The sequence below is a fragment of the Pinus tabuliformis genome, chromosome 5_2 (genome assembly GCF_031772625.1).
Source record: "Pinus tabuliformis cultivar Carrire ecotype Pingquan chromosome 5_2, CPIR1, whole genome shotgun sequence".
Taxonomy (NCBI): Eukaryota; Viridiplantae; Streptophyta; class Pinopsida; order Pinales; family Pinaceae; genus Pinus; species Pinus tabuliformis.
In genome coordinates, this window is record NC_142306.1 from 287,598,773 (window position 1) to 287,615,093 (window position 16,321).

The window sequence follows — 16,321 nt, forward strand, 5'->3', positions numbered from 1 at the left end:
GTCAATCATCATTCAACTTCATTGATCACGACTAACCTTGATTGACAATGATTGTCAATGCTTAAACATGATTCATTTTATAAAACATGGTCAATGATGGTTCAACTTCGTTCACCATGATTGACCTTAGTTTATCATCATTCGCAATAGCTAACCATGATTGATATCATAAACTGAACGAATGAATACTATAAACCCATGGGATTACAAAGCCTATAGAATAATATTAAACCCTAGCTATTTGAACCTTTATATTAATAAACCTGAGCAATTAATATTAAAACCTAAGGGAATAATACTAAAAACCACAAGAATTATAAACCCAAGCTAATAATATTAAACCCAAGGGAATAATATTAAATCGAGGGCAATAAAATAAGCCCAAGTTATATAAACTCTAAAATAAGCATTGGAAGCCTAAACTAAACATGGTTGGTCATGGATGACCATGGTTGATTTTCATATTGAGACAATCTTTGTCACTATGGGATACCAGACTATGTTTGACCACCATTGACTATGATTGATTTTCATATCAAGACAATCATTCTCATAGTCATACTTTGGACCATGCTTGAACATGGTTGACGATGGTTGACACAATTTCATATTGGACCATAGTTATTGACCATAATTGAACATGATTAATCACATTTCTAAATATTATTGACAATAATTAACCATAATCATATATTAACAGGGTCAAATATCTCTCTAGAGAAACGAACATGGTGTTCTCGGTGATGTTGTACAATCTAAAGAACCAAATTACATGTGGAAAAATTGCTGCAAGGGAAAGGGAAAGAAGGTGGTGCCAATACTAAAAATGGTAAAAATGTTAAAAATGATAAGGAAATCTCAGATTTTGTTGAAACAAATCATTTGGGTCAAGTCAAAATTTCTTTAATAGACAAAATAGGGAAGTGGATTTCGGTAAATGCAAAGCAATATGAGGGCATTTTAAGGCGTAGACTTACTCGCCTTAAATGGGGACAAGTGAGAAGAAAACCAATCTAGAGAAAGAAAATAAATAAGAGAAACAAAAATAAAGAAGAATCAATCATTTAGAGTCTCGCATCTACACGTCTTACTTGGTCATCAGATCTATATATCCAAGAACTGATGAAGGCCAAGACAAGGCTAGAGATTTTGGAAGCCAAAGAACAGGAAAGGGACTGCAAAATTTCAAAGATCACAGTTGCAAACTGATGTCTAATGGAAGGTAATATAATTTTAAAAGAACAGGTAACAATGTTACAACATGCTCTAGAGACAGGAAAACAAGAATGGCAAAGCATGAAAATAGTGTTGCAAAGCATGAAAGAATTAATAACAAAAAACATGGATGTGCTAATTTCTAAACAAAATCAGGTAGATACACAAGTATCTCAGCAAATAGAAATTTCCAAAGAGAAGGCAAAAAGGGACAGTCGGAAAGATAGTCCAAAAGAAATCAAAGCTGGAGCTGAAGACGCTAACGATTACATAAGGACAGAGGAAGAAGAAGATGTAACTGCTCGTAGAGCACAGGAAATAGAAAACAAAGAAAGACATGATAGGAAAACAAACTTTATTATCAGGGGAATAACAGATTTTGGGAAGAATGAAAGTACTCTCAATTTGACAAGAGACTTTCTCAAAGAGAAACTACATTGGAAAGGGAAAATTTGCCAAGCAAGGAGGGTTGGGAGGATATGTGAAGAGAGGCCTCGACCCATAAAAGTCACCATGACAAGCGTGCAATACAAACACCAGCTTTTGGGGACAAAGAAACTCTTGAAAGTCTCACACTTCTTCCTCGATGAAGATTTAAACAAAAAACAACAAGAGGAGAGAAGCGATGAAGTGGAGAAAATTAGAACAACAAGAAATGAAGGGAAAAGGTCATGGTTGTACAATGGTAAAGTCGTTATTGCAGTGTTTGGGCCTTCAGGAAAAACAAGGTAGCAATATGGCAGTAAAGAAAAAATAGAAAATTCAATAACATGGACGAAAACAACAAGAGAAGCATGGAAGAAAAGGGTTGAATACTCAAATTTCAGTCTTATGGGCCAAACTACATAGCAGTCAAATCCTGCCCAGGTCTATCTATGTTTAGTTTGTTGGAATTGTAGAGGTTCTCCTTGGAGGAGGGGAACCGGGTTAGGCCCTATTCTGGATGGTAGAGACATAATTTGTCTTATGGAAACTCATGAGCATGATAGTTGCAAAACTCCTGTATTTGACGGTTATTTGAAGTTGGCAGTTTAAAACAAGGTAGCAAACAATGACAAAGGGTATTGGAGAATACTAGTTTTATTCAAAGAAAAAGAAGGTCATCACATTCAATTAATTAAAGAAGATGGAAATAAACAATATTTATGGTTGAAAATATTAGAGAATGAGAATCACATAATATTTGCAGCATGCTATTTTCCCCTCAAGTATAAAAAACTTACAAAAATAAGGGGCTTGAGAGCAATGATCCGTATGCAGCTTTAAAACAAGATATTTTCATGTACTCTCAGTAGGGAGAAGTTCTTTTAGTGAGAGATTTCAATGCTAGAACAACAAATAATCAAGCTAGCATTCTTTGTTGCAAAGAGGATAACAATCCTATTTGACTCACTGAAGGGGAGAATCCCCAATGGGTGAGGTGTTCAGAAGATGACAAAGTTAGAAATCATTTTGGAGAGGAGTTTCTTACACTGTGTGGGGCTTTCAACTTAACTACTTGCAACGGTCTAGATATACAGAAAAGGTCTCAGAACTTCACTTGCAACACATACAATGGGGCAAGTGTCGTTGACTATATGATGTGTTCACAAAGCTTGATAGAAAAGATAGATGATGTTAGTATTGGAGAGCATATTTGGGACTTAAAATCATACCATAACCCAATTTATATAAGGCTAACATGGTTAGAAGAAAGGCAGCATAGGAGGAAAACCCAATGCTCTCAACAATCATTATCAAGGGGAAAAATTCTTCTAACACAAGAAAATTGTACCATCTTCAAGGAAATGTAGAGAGATTAATTCAGAAGGAGAAAATTGGTTTCAAAAGATTCAACAATCATGAGTTAACAAATATAATTCAAAGTGCACTTGAGAAGTGCAAAAGAGAAAAAAAATAAGAAATCATAATCAAATTGCTTTCCTGTAAATGTTTAGTTTGATGAGGAATGCAAAGTGGCAAGGAGAACCTTCAAAAAGAAAGGGAATGAGAATATGAATGTAAAGTTATATAAGTGGATACTAAATTGGAAAAGAGATGAGTTCATGCAAACAAGAAGAGAAGAGTTAATGTATTTAAGCAAGAATAATCCAAAGCTTTTCTGGAAGGAATTGCAACCAAGGGAGAAGAAAATTGAAAATAATATTACAACCAATCAATTGTTTGAATATGCACGGAAACTCTATGAGAAAGAATATTAGGTGGAGCCCCACCCTAGGATCAACACAAATTCAAAGCTATTCATGTTACAGGAGGTGGAGAATGGAATTAAGAAGCTGAAAACAAGAAAGGCAAAGGACTTGGTTGAATTTCAAGCAGAGTATATAAAATGGGGAATGAATGCTCTTGCACCACCCATCATGGAAATATTCAACAACATCATTCAACAAGGATTTCCAAGAGACCGGACAACTAGCCTAGCAATGCCCCTTTTTAAAAGTCAAGACATTAATAATCCATCCAACTATAGAACAATTATGATGAATCCTTTGTTTGCAAGGCTTTTCGGCAATATGGTAGAAGACAAGATTAGTAAGTGGGCATAAGTAAAATAAAAGAGGGCAAGAGGAAAAGCGGGTTTTAGGCCAAAACATACTACAGTGGATCATGGTATCACGTTGAGACATATTGTTAAAAAGGTTTGGGGAGACAAAGAAGAAGTATTTTGCTACTTTGTTGACTTCAAAAATTCATTTGACACAATCCCTAGGGATAAGTTGTGTAGAATGGAAGAACTTGAAATTCCTGTGTATTATAGAGTCATTTTCCATAGACTTTATGAAGAAGTGAAAGTCAAAATTAGAACCTCAACAGGTATTTCAGAAAGCTTTAGAACTGACATTGGAGTCAACCAAGGTTTCCCTCTATCCCCTACTATTTTTGATCTATATATTGATAAATTGGAAGAGTGGCTAAATCTGCAAGGTGGAGATAGTGTTTGGTTGGGGGAGTTTGTGATAAAGCTTATTTTATATGTTGATGATATTGTATTGATTTCTAAATTGGCCCATGGATTGCAAATGCACTTATATTCCCTTAAGCATTTTTGTAGCACAGTGGGGATGCAAGTCAATACTAGAAAGACCAGAATAATGATTTTCTCTAATAAAAGGAAGCAAAGCCAACATACTTTCTTCTTTGAAGACAAAATTCTTGAAGAAGTAAATGAGTACAAGTACCTTGGGATTGATTTCAACAACAAACTCAATTGGGAGGACCACAGAAAGAAGATAATTTTAGGAGGGTGGAAAGCATTATATTCTCTTCAAAACAAATGTAGAGAGGCAAATTTATGGGATTGGAAAATGATTAAAGTGCTTTTTGAATTCCTAGTTTGTCCAATGATGCTATATGCATGTGAATTGTGGGCTAGCAGCACTCTCGTCTCAAAATGGAAACAAATTGGGAAAATCCAAAAATGCTTGATCATGAGCAAGTTCAAAATAAAAATTTTAGTACATTATGAGATAATGTTGAGTGAAATAGGAGCAACTCCCACTGAAGCAATTGCTATGGTGGAACTCATAAGATATCTAAAAAAAATGAGCAAATGAGAGTAGGTAGATGGTCTATGTTATCTTCAATGAAGACATGAGTGAAAGAAAAAAAAACATGGATGAAACAAAACTACACCTGGATGCAAAAATGGATTATGCCAATATCCACACATTAGACCCATATGCGACGAACCGACCATCACACATTCACGTGTTTCCAATTTTTTTTTGAGGTGGTATGTGAATGTTCAGATAATTTTTTTGGGAAAATAGTTCTTTTCATCCAGCACGACTTGTTGCAGCTTCTTGTTTCAGCCAGAGACAACATGGCTGGTAAAATGAAATATTATTGTTTTATGTCACATGTTTTTTTCAATTTTTTTCCTCACTATGTGGGTCCTTTTTCAGTTGGTCATTTTATAGTTTCGATTGTTTGATTTATTGGCAGATGATCTTATTGAATTTTCATATTATCTATTACATTAAGTGTAGAAAAAGGAAAACAAATATTTTCTTTTGATATTCAGTAAAATTTACAAATTTCAAAATTTTATTTTATACCGTGTATTTATTTTAATGAAAATAAGAATTTAAAATTTCTTATTAAATTTTATAAAATTATAAATTTATATCACTAAATTTCAAATTTTTCTCACTAATTTTGATCAATTATCACTAGAGACATTATTACACCTTCCCATAGGAATGGTATATTGCGTTCGATAGCCATTGAATCGCTACTAGTTGATGGTTGACTATCCCTTTTTCCAAAATCTTAACCAAAGTTTTAATAAAAAAAATTAATTTAAATTTTAAATATCATTTATCTGAATGGGTATTGGCTAAACAACTTTGCGCTCTTAGAAAGCATTTTTTTGGATGCAAATGATCTATGACTTTAACCAAAGTTTTATCTGCCCTTTTAAATGTATGACTTTAACCAAAGTTTTCTCTGTCCCTTTAAATGTATGCCTTTAACCAAAGTTTTCCCTGCCCGTTTAAATTATGTACGCCTTTAACCAAAGTCTCCTCTTCCGTTTTAAATTATATCTCTTTAACCAAAGTTTAAACTGAACTCTTACTGTCTTCCGTATTAATTCATATTAAAGCAAAGAAACTATAAGCCCAAGTTTAATGTTAATGTTAAATAGTATCCCACAGCTGTTATTGCATGTGTGCCATCTTCCATGGTGCATTTTTTCCATCTTCCATCGTTCACCGTGGTTTTATGTTAGCCATGGTTCTTCGACCCTTTCCGTCTCTTTCCGCTGACTAGGCCTTGCCCTTCCCTCACCCTATTGCTATGATGTTAGCATTCTCGAGTTCGTCCTTCCCTCACCCTATTGCTATGGATTGCTATAATGTTAGCATTCTCTAGTTTGTGGTGGATAATCCTCAATGCAATGCATCTTGGTACAGTCTTGGTGTAGATTTGAATTGCATGGACAATATTATTTTTTAGTCAATTGTTTCGACATACAATTGTTTCTACATACAGTCAATTGTTTCGACATACAATTGTTTCTACATACAATCATCTCGATGCAATTTCATATTTCTTGTCCAAATTCGGAAACCTGCAAAGAAACAAGAAAAATGGTATTATAGCTTCAACAACACTCATGAAATCAATTACAAGTAGGTATGCACGCAAAGAAACAAACAAAATGGCGTTATGGCTTCAATAACACTCATGAAATCAATTACAAGTAGGTATGCGTGGATAATTCTTTTTGCGTAGGCATGTAGTTTATTCCCTTGTATTGTTGTAACTTATGTTACTAATTATAATGCAAGACTTATATTTTAAGATAAGAGCATTACTTCATAGAAAATACCAAATGACTGCTGCAAGCAAGCATAGCTAAAAAAAAATTGCTCAAGTCAAAAAATGCAAGGTAGCATTGTCTCGATCAAGAGATTCTATAATGGTCTATAACCAAATATCAAATTTTTTCCCTCATATTCAAATTTAATCTATTGCTATTGTTACTCATTATAGATATCAAAATGTTTCCCTTATATTTAAATTTAATCATTTAATATAAAAAAATTCATTCTTTATTGTTACTCATTATAGACTGCAGAAACTCTTGTTATTGACTGCATATTTCTTAGTCACAAAACTAAACTCCTGATATTGTTTGCATATTGTTTAGACATGAAATGCCTAACTTAGGATTGCCTTCAACTAAATTTTCCAATTCATTTTTATTTATTTATTTGTTGTTATCGATTACAGAATGAAAAAGTAAAGTTCAAATAGGACTGAAAGAGAAGCAGCATGTCATGATACATATGAGACCAAATATATTTTAGGTAAGTCATTTAGAAATTGGTATTCAAACTTCTGGGTACGATGGATATACAGGAAGAATTTCAACGATTACAGAATGAAAAAAGTAAAGTCCAAATAGGACTGAAAGAGAAGCAGCATGTCATGATACATATGAGACCAAATATATTTTAGGTAAGTCATTTAGAAATTGGCATTCAAACTTCTGGGTATGAGGGATATACAGGAAGAATCTCAATTTTAGGGTATAAAATGTCATCACTAAAACTGAATAAGAATATTTTTTTTTTTTTTTTGGAGTAAATGCCAATCGGTCAAGTAGCAAAGTAAAAACAAATATGAATTAATTTTTTTTTTTTTTTTTTTGGAGTAAATGTGAATTGGTGAAGAATTTTTAGTGGTAAGTGTAATAATATCTGATATTGTATGTAATGGAAAGGGAAAGCCAATCCTTCCACGCTTGAACAAAGGCACTGAAAGGGGGCTTTATATCTGGATTTTTGACTGGATTTTTGGCAATGGGTGGCTGGATGGCTTGCTGGCTGGGATGTCTTTGCGAGCAACTGGTAAAGAAAATTATAGAGAGCAACTAGTAAACAAAATTATAGAAGAACCACTTGAGAAGAGTCACAAATCTTCTTGCAATGTTGTGAGACAAACAAGAATGAGAGCGGAACCCCACAACTGACCATGTTGTGCATGCAAAAGGGCCTCCTTCCTTTTCTAGACACCTCTAGAAGATTCTTCATTTCAAATGCAATTGCATGAATACCAAATAAACATGCAACGAGATGAAAAAGCGTGAATAAGCAAACTAGTCGAACTCACCCTATTGATTCAACTGACCCAATTGTCAAAAATAATCTCACAGCAACATGCCAGGCCAAGGTATTTCATCCATCATTTTCATGGTCATTGGAAAATCTATAATGAAGACATAGAAGCATGGAAACACCTGTATTTTCTTGAAAAAACCCAACTATTGTTTACTGGAAACACCTGCATTTTCTTGAAAAAACCCAACTATTGTTTACTGGAAACACCTGTATTTTCTTGAAAAAACCCAACTATTGTTTACTGAAAAACCATCTTAATAGGTCAAATTTAACAAAGTTGAACAATTGCAAGTCAAGAACCCCGACTCAAAATATACTGCCATCTCAAAATTTAGAGTGAACTCACCTCTCTGAAATTGATTAAAGAGGTGAAATTGATAAAAAAAATATATTTAGTGGCCTACTCTATTGTACTCGAAATTTTTATTAAGGAAATTTATATTACCTAAGTAACAGAGATACTCGGAGATGAACCCAGAGTGAAAGAAATTTCCGATACAGAATGTAGCTCCTTGAGACCAACTATCCCTATTTTTTCGCATTTGATATGATCCTAGGAGGTCCAAGAGGGTGAAATTCCTCTGCATAGTGTGAGGTAGAGGACAGAATGAGGCAGAGAGAAGAGGGGTCAGGGGCAGGGTTGGAATTTGGATTTCATTACCTGTCAAACATTCATTGGAAAATCTATAATGAAGACATATAAGCATGGAAACACCTGCATTTTCTTGAAAAAACCCAACTATGGTTTACTGAAAAACCATCTTAATAGGTCAAATTTAGCAGGTTTGAACAATTGCAAGTCAAGAACCCCGACTCGAAATATACTGGCATCTCAGAATTTAGAGTGAACTCACCTCTCTGAAATTGATTAAAGGGGTGAAATTGATAAAAAAAATATATTTAGTGGCCTACTCCATTGTACTCGAAATTTTTATTAAGGAAATTTCTATTACCGAAGTAACAGAAATACTCGAAGATGAACCCAGAGTGAAAGAAATTTCCGAGACAAAATGTAACTCCTTGAGGCCAACTATCCCTATTTTTCGCATTTGATATGATCCTAGGAGGTCCAAGAGGGTGAAATTCCTCTGCATAGTGTGAGGTAGAGGACAGAATGAGGCAGAGAGAAGAGGGGTCAGGACTCAGGGGTTCAGGGTGGATGCATAGCGTGCCATTGATAATGGAATGTTCAAGCACCACTTGTCCCACATGTGACGTCCCATACCAGAATGATCAGACACGCATCCCTCAACGTATTTGGTGACTTAATAAAATGATGTCGCATGTGTTACACATGGTGGCCGTAACATAACCTTGCAAATTTTATTTACTAGCACAACGACCAAATTACAAAAATTGGCTAACATATAAAGTTGCAAATTTTAGGCTTCCACATGAAGCTACAAATTTTATTTATCCAACAACACGCTTCCCCTGCACATGAAGCTACAAGTTTTATTTATCCAACAACACGCTTGCCCCTGCCTTTTCTCAAGCATGTGTTGGATGGACTCTAGAATTAACAAGCTCACTTGTATAATTCATTAGTACATACACTTAACCTGCCCCTACCTTGGCTTATGGTTTTTAATCCACTGAATTTGGATTCAGAACTCAATTTGTATTTTCCAATATTGATTGGAAATTTAGTTACAGAAGGCAAGGTACAACAATCTTGGGTAATTCCCTTGTTCATTTTAATCATATTTTAGGTTTCCGCATTATTTTGTTGACTATTGAAAATTAGCAAATTCAAGATATTAAAAGCCTTGTGTGCATTTATTTCAAATTCGTTTAATTGGATTATATTATTGAAGGAAATAGAATCAATTTTTTCACTTAAATAAATAACATTAGCACATATACATCTAATCTCTCAGGGTCTTATGTGGCATCTCCATGAAGTGAAGAATTGTGGATAGAAGTTGATGGGTATAGAAACAAGGCATATCCAACGAAACAAACATACGCAAGGCAAGATTATGCAACCTCATCTTGCACGATGACAAGACTACGTTGGCAATAATCATATTCTCACTGCACTGCAAGAATGGAATCATAGTCAAAATCCATACTTTTGTTGTGTGTCACTACATTAAGCTGTAATGCTTAATATGCGAGCAGACCACCTAATACATAAAATCATAATGCCTTTTAGTTGAATGCCTTCCTTCTGAACTAATAAACCTCTAAAAGTGCTTAATATTCCCTCTCTCTTGGATGTTTCCAATCAAGTTTAAACCCAAAGATTCGGAAAAAAATGTTCATTTACATCAATTCAAACTCTGCTTTTTAGATTTTTAGAACCAAAAATGTGATTTTTCTATAATTGTGAATGCTTGAAACATCAATATCTAATACAATAACTGAAAATCCTTCACACTTCTATTAATTACAATTGTTTTAGTGTATATTTCATTGGATTCGAATAAATGTGGGTCAAGTATTCACTTGGGTCGTTGACGGTCTTAATCTATTTTCTAATCCATGAAGGAAAACGAAGGACTAATTTTTTCTTCAATCCTTATGGTACCCCTCAAATCGCTCATTGCTAACAGTCAGAATTTTGAGGGGAGACTTTCACAGGTAAGAAACGCCTCGCTCAGCCAGCAATAGAATCAGGAAAAAAAGGTTACTTTCCCTTCTCTTTAACCTTCTCTTTAATGCCAAAGCTAACCAATATGAATAGAAAATACTTATGTCTCTCCATGGCAATGAATTTTGTTCTTCTCACTAGTTTTATGTATGAGAAAAACTACCATCCCATTACAATACCCAGAAACTTACTAAGGAAAAGGAAAATTATTGGCTAATAGCATGTCTATGTCTCCACAAAAAGTGAAGCAAGCATAGTATGTGTAGTTGATGATCCAAGGAATAATATTGTAGTCGCTATTGCATGAAGTCAGGCAACATGCTCCAACCATGGCTACTATGTTTGTAACAATGTTGCTCCTTCTCAACCAATTTTAAGCGGTCGCTTCTGTAAATGCCATGTTTGCTTCACAGGCTTCAAAGGAGGGGCTTATGACCAGATTACTAATGGTACATCCGTTGGCCTTTACAACAGTGTATGGGAGGGAGTTCGATATGGGTGAATTTTATTGGCTGCCATGTGTTGGCCAGAGCCTCTCGTTCATAATTTCCCAATATATATTATTTCCAATTGCTGAAATTACTTCATTTAAAAGCAGTATCATTCATAATTTCCAAAGTACATGTGAACACAATTGAGTCAGCAATGTACTGCAATCTAAAAAATACAAAAGAAACTACTATTTTTGAAAACTTGTATTTGCAAGATACCTTTAAGATTGGGTCACCATCTGTGTTCTTGCAGTGCTTTGCACCAGATCGCAGGTGTTAAACTTTGTTGGGCAGGTATATCGTGCGCAACACAACGACTTGTTTAGATCAGAATCAGAAACCTTCAACCTCGAGAGTTGATTGGGTTTTCACAAATAAAAAAATGACTCAATGACCTGATGTGCACGCCATAATTGACAAGTTATTAACCTTTATGTGGGGTAACCTATCTATCAACTGTTCAAACTTCTGGTGCGATAAAGCATTTTCTCCTTTAAAGAGATTATTAACCACATATATTTGGATCACTATAGGTTAAAATAGTCCACAAACACGACGTTTCTCCTTTGGAAGAGGTTTTGTCAGAACACTTTGTATATTATGACACATGGATGTATGATTATGCCATAGTGTAACGATTATGTTTTTTTTTTCCCTAAAAGTTATGGAAATTACAGTCATATTTTGAAAAAAACTGGTAGGGATTTTTGTAAATTCAAGTAAAAACTGTCAAACTTCATAATTTTAGGTGTCTTAGAGGTTTTTCATGGTGTTGAATATCTTTAGATTATGTAGTTATTTATCTTTTTTTTTGTAATTTTCCAACCCATGCAATGATGTTAGTTTGATAAGTCAACATCCACATACTATATGACGGAAAACTATTTAACTCCAAAATTTCACATGCAATATTTAAAGGAAAGTCATTATCTAACACCAATCACTTTTAAAAGATACAATTTTAAAAGAAAAACTACTATCCTTTTTGTTTACTTTTATTCTCAAATAGAAATAACCCATGTAAAAAAGACAATATTAGCATGAAGAATTAAGAAAAGTATATAAAAGGCAGTTTTTATGGAAATAAAGAAAAATGTGAAAACTTATTTTCAAATATAATTAGCACAACCACATTAATAAATGTGGTTGATATACGTTGATAGGTGTATATCAATCACATGCACAGCCACATTAATAAATGTAGTTGAAAAATAATGATAGACATTAATGTTATTCATACAGACAAATAAACCCAAGGGAATAACAAACCTAATGGAATAATATTAAATGTTACTTAACGCAGTTGAATCCCAAAAACAATATCTAATATAATGCACTGCGTAAACCCCTAATACTTAAACTGAACTCATAGATTAATAAACCAAAGGGATTGACACTATAAACCTAAGGGAATAATAAACACAAGGGATTATAACTATAAATCCAAGGGTTGAATAAACCCACGGGATTAATATTATAAACCCAGTGGATTGTAAATCCTAGGGAATAATTTAAACTCCGAGGGGTTATGAACCCAACATATTGATATTATTAACCTATGGTATATAAACCCTTAGTTGAATATTATAAACCGAAAAATAAACATGGTTGAGTATGGTTGACTGTTATTGATTTTCATATTGAGATATTCATTGTCAAAAGACAGAGTTGGATCATGCTAGACCATGATTCATTTTCAAATTAAAACAATCTTTGTGACAATGTGCCATTAGACCATGATTCACCATGGTTGATTTTTATATTGAGATAATCATTTGCAGAATGTGACATTGAATCTCGGTTAACAATGATTGGTGATACTTGGCCATGATTTATTTCATATGGAAGCATTTGTTGTCACAATGAGACATACAAATATGGTTGACCATGGTTGATTTTCATATTGAGACAATCTTTATCACAATGCGACATTTCACCGTTGTTTACCATTAATGACCATTGTTGACTATGATTAATTTTCTAAAACATGGTTGAGCATGGTACACCATGGTTGAACATGATTGACCTTGGCTGGCCATGGTTGACCATGCTTCACCATGATTGATATTACAAATCTAATGAAATAATAAACCCTAGCGATTAATACTAGAAACCCAAGGGAATAATTTTAATCCCAAGGGAATATTATTAAGTTGTAAGACTTTAAACTTTTTAATTAATAAACCAAAGGGATTGATATTAAAAACCCTAGGTGATAATAAACCAAATGAAAAAAATAACAAAAAAACAAATACGAAACCATAAATTAATAAACCAAAGGGATTGATATTTTAAATACAAGGGAATAATAAACTCAAGGGATTAATACTATAAATCCAAGGGATGAATAAAACTAAGAGATCAATATTATAAACCCAATGAATTATAAAGTGAAGGGAATAACATTAAATTGCAAGTGATTATGAACCTAACGTATTGATATTATAGACCCAAGGTATATAAACACTTAGATAAATAGAGCAAACCTAAAAATAAGCATGGTTGACCATGATAGAGAACGACTGATTTTCATATTGTGACAATCCTTGTCACAATGCGAAGTTGGATTATGATTAATCGTGGTAGACTATGATTCATTTTGAAATGGAAAGAATATTTGTGACAATGCGACATTGGACCATGGTTCACCATCGTTAATTTTCATATCGAGACAATCAGTGGCACAATTTGACGTTAGATCTTGCTTTACCATGATTGTGGAAGCTTGAACATGACGCATTTTATAAAACATGGTCGACCATCGTTCAACTTCGTTGATCATGATTGACCTTGGTTGACAATGACTATTGATGATTAAACATGATTCATTTTATAAAACATGGCCGAGGATCGTTCAACTTCGTCAACCATGATTGACCTTGGTTTACCATCATTCGCAATGGTTAACCATGATTGATATAATAAACCGAATGGATTAATACTATAAACCCATGGGACTATAAAGTCGACGAAATAATATTAGACCCAAGGTAATAATATTAAACTGTGGGAATTTGAACTTTATCTTAATAAACCCGAGGAATTGATATTAAAACCTAAGGAATAATTCTAAAAACCAAAGGATTATAAACCCAAGCGAATAATATTAAACTAAAGGGAATAATATTAAACCAAAGGAAATAAAATAAACCCAAGTTATATAAACCATAAAATAAATATTAGAAGCCTAAAATAAACATGGTTGGCCGTGGATGACCATGATTGATTTTCTTATTGAGATAATTTTTGTTATAATGCATCCCACACCATACTTGACCATGGTTGACTATGATTGATTTTCATATCAAGACAATCATTTTCATAATCAATTAAACCATACTTAAACATAATTTACGATAATTGACACAATTTCATGTTTGAACCATAATTATTGACCATGTTTAAACATAATTAACCACATTTATAAATATCATTGACCATTAAGCATAATTATATATCTTTCATAAATTTAGACATACCCTTTTTTTTAACCACATGGTGAATCGGTAACTGCCAGGCCTAATCTATGGGAGACCAAGGATCAAACCTCATAGCTGCCACTATAACACCAAAAGCATAACCAACCACCTGCAAGTCGGGTATAGGGAAAGGGGAATCCGCCCCTCTAGCTGCCACCACAGCAGGTCATTGTACTCAATGAGATTTGAACTTCAGTCTGCCCGGGCTTCGCCCATGTGACTTACCGTCAAAGCACACATCACTGTACATAAATTTAGACATACATTACCAAAAAAAGGAAAGAAGGGGTGTTTTCAGTGATGCTGTACAATTTGGAGAGCCGAATTACATGATATATATCCCTTATGCGGACACGGTGGAACTCTCGATATCTATTTTTCTCAACTATTGGCTTCATGGAACTGTCAATTCCATGAACCACAAGTGATAAATAGAGACATATTCGTTGATGGTCTCGAATTCTGGAAATGCCCCCACCAGTCAAGACGGCATCATCTGATCGAGAACCAAAATCAACCCCATAATGAAACCATGATCGTAGCCAGGGCTCACAGTCAAATTGAACACATCTGCTCCCAATCTTACCTCTGGCCTCACCTGCTTTGGCTTCACCTGCAATATCGTAAAGAATTCTTTCAGAACTTGTAGGGAATACAATACAAATACAAAATATTTAATATGTAAACGAGACAACTGAAAATGGGTTAACCACAAATAAAGAAACCGACCTCTGCAATGACTTCGTTAAAGCTGTTGAGAATGGTGAAGTAACGTTTGGCATAACATCCTTCAGCACGGTAGTCAAACTGTGGTTTCGCTTTGTTTGTAGCCGAAGAATACATATAAACCTCTGCTAAAGTCTTTGTGGGAATTAGCAGAGAGGTGGCCCTCCTAACAACAAACAATGGTTTTTGGCCTTCCCGAAAATCTCCCTTGAAACCTTTCCATTGATTCGGCAAGCTGAGCCAGCTCTGTCTCACATACGGTACAAATAATTATTTCAAACAATACAGATATTTGTTCTTCTTCGTTACAGGGAGGTAAAAAGTTGAAGCCCAATTGAGAAAAATTATCTACCTTCCGTCGTATTGTGAGGAGTGCCATTCCTCCAGCGTCCATGAGAACAATTTCATTTTTGAGATCTGAAGTATAGTTGTCCACTCTGAACACAAGATTCCCGCTTGAATCGAAAACAGCGAAACCATTGCAACTGAAAAGCAGAGATTTCCTCCACACCGTTAGGGTTGTGGCAGATGAGTTGGAAAGCTTATCGTCCAGCACAACAGGCCCTCTGAACCCTGGCTCCTGTGGGTGAATCTTGGCATGCATTGTTACTGAGAGTAGGAGCCAGGCTAGGGATGAGAGAAAGGGTGAACGATATGTTGTATTTGAAGGTCCCTATAACGTAGATAGTACGCCAAGGCCAAGACGGCGGTGCATTTGATATGACGAATCGGCTTGGGGAGGACCATTTTTGTAATTGAGTGCCTGCTCTTCTGCTTCTAAATTCTTGATTGGAGAAAATCTCATTTGAAAAATACCCAAAGATTGCGCTTGAGTTGACTGGGGTTATTGCGAACACCTCCGTGATTCTTGGTGTTATCGACAACACCTACATGATTCGTTGTGAATGAGATTACCAGGTTTACAACTGGACACAGGCCACCATCTGTGTATTTGACAGCTATTCAACTTGGTGGCCCCTCGTGGGTGTCTTTTAAAAAATATGGAATCTAAAGTTGGCTCCACGGGCGAGGATTATGCCAATATTCACCCATTACAACCATATGCGAGGAACCGACCCAATTATTTTTTTGAGGTGGTATGTGAAAGTTCATATACTTGTTTTTGGAGAGTAGTGCCTTTCATCCCGCACCACTCGTTGCAGCTTTTTCTTTCGGCCAGAGAAC

At 34.7% G+C, this 16,321-nt stretch overlaps 1 protein-coding gene across 1 annotated transcript; it reads right to left on the reverse strand.

Moving 5' to 3' along the window:
- Positions 1 to 14,657: 14,657 nt before the first annotated feature.
- On the reverse strand, positions 14,658 to 15,902 carry LOC149158669 (protein LURP-one-related 17-like). Its single transcript, XM_089436278.1, has 3 exons — positions 15,489 to 15,902; positions 15,140 to 15,382; positions 14,658 to 15,023 (listed from the first exon to the last, which is right to left on the reverse strand). The coding sequence occupies exons 1-3, from the start codon at positions 15,738 to 15,740 to the stop codon at positions 14,892 to 14,894; spliced, it is 627 nt and encodes a 208-aa protein (XP_089292404.1). The 5' UTR covers positions 15,741 to 15,902; the 3' UTR covers positions 14,658 to 14,891.
- Positions 15,903 to 16,321: the final 419 nt, after the last annotated feature.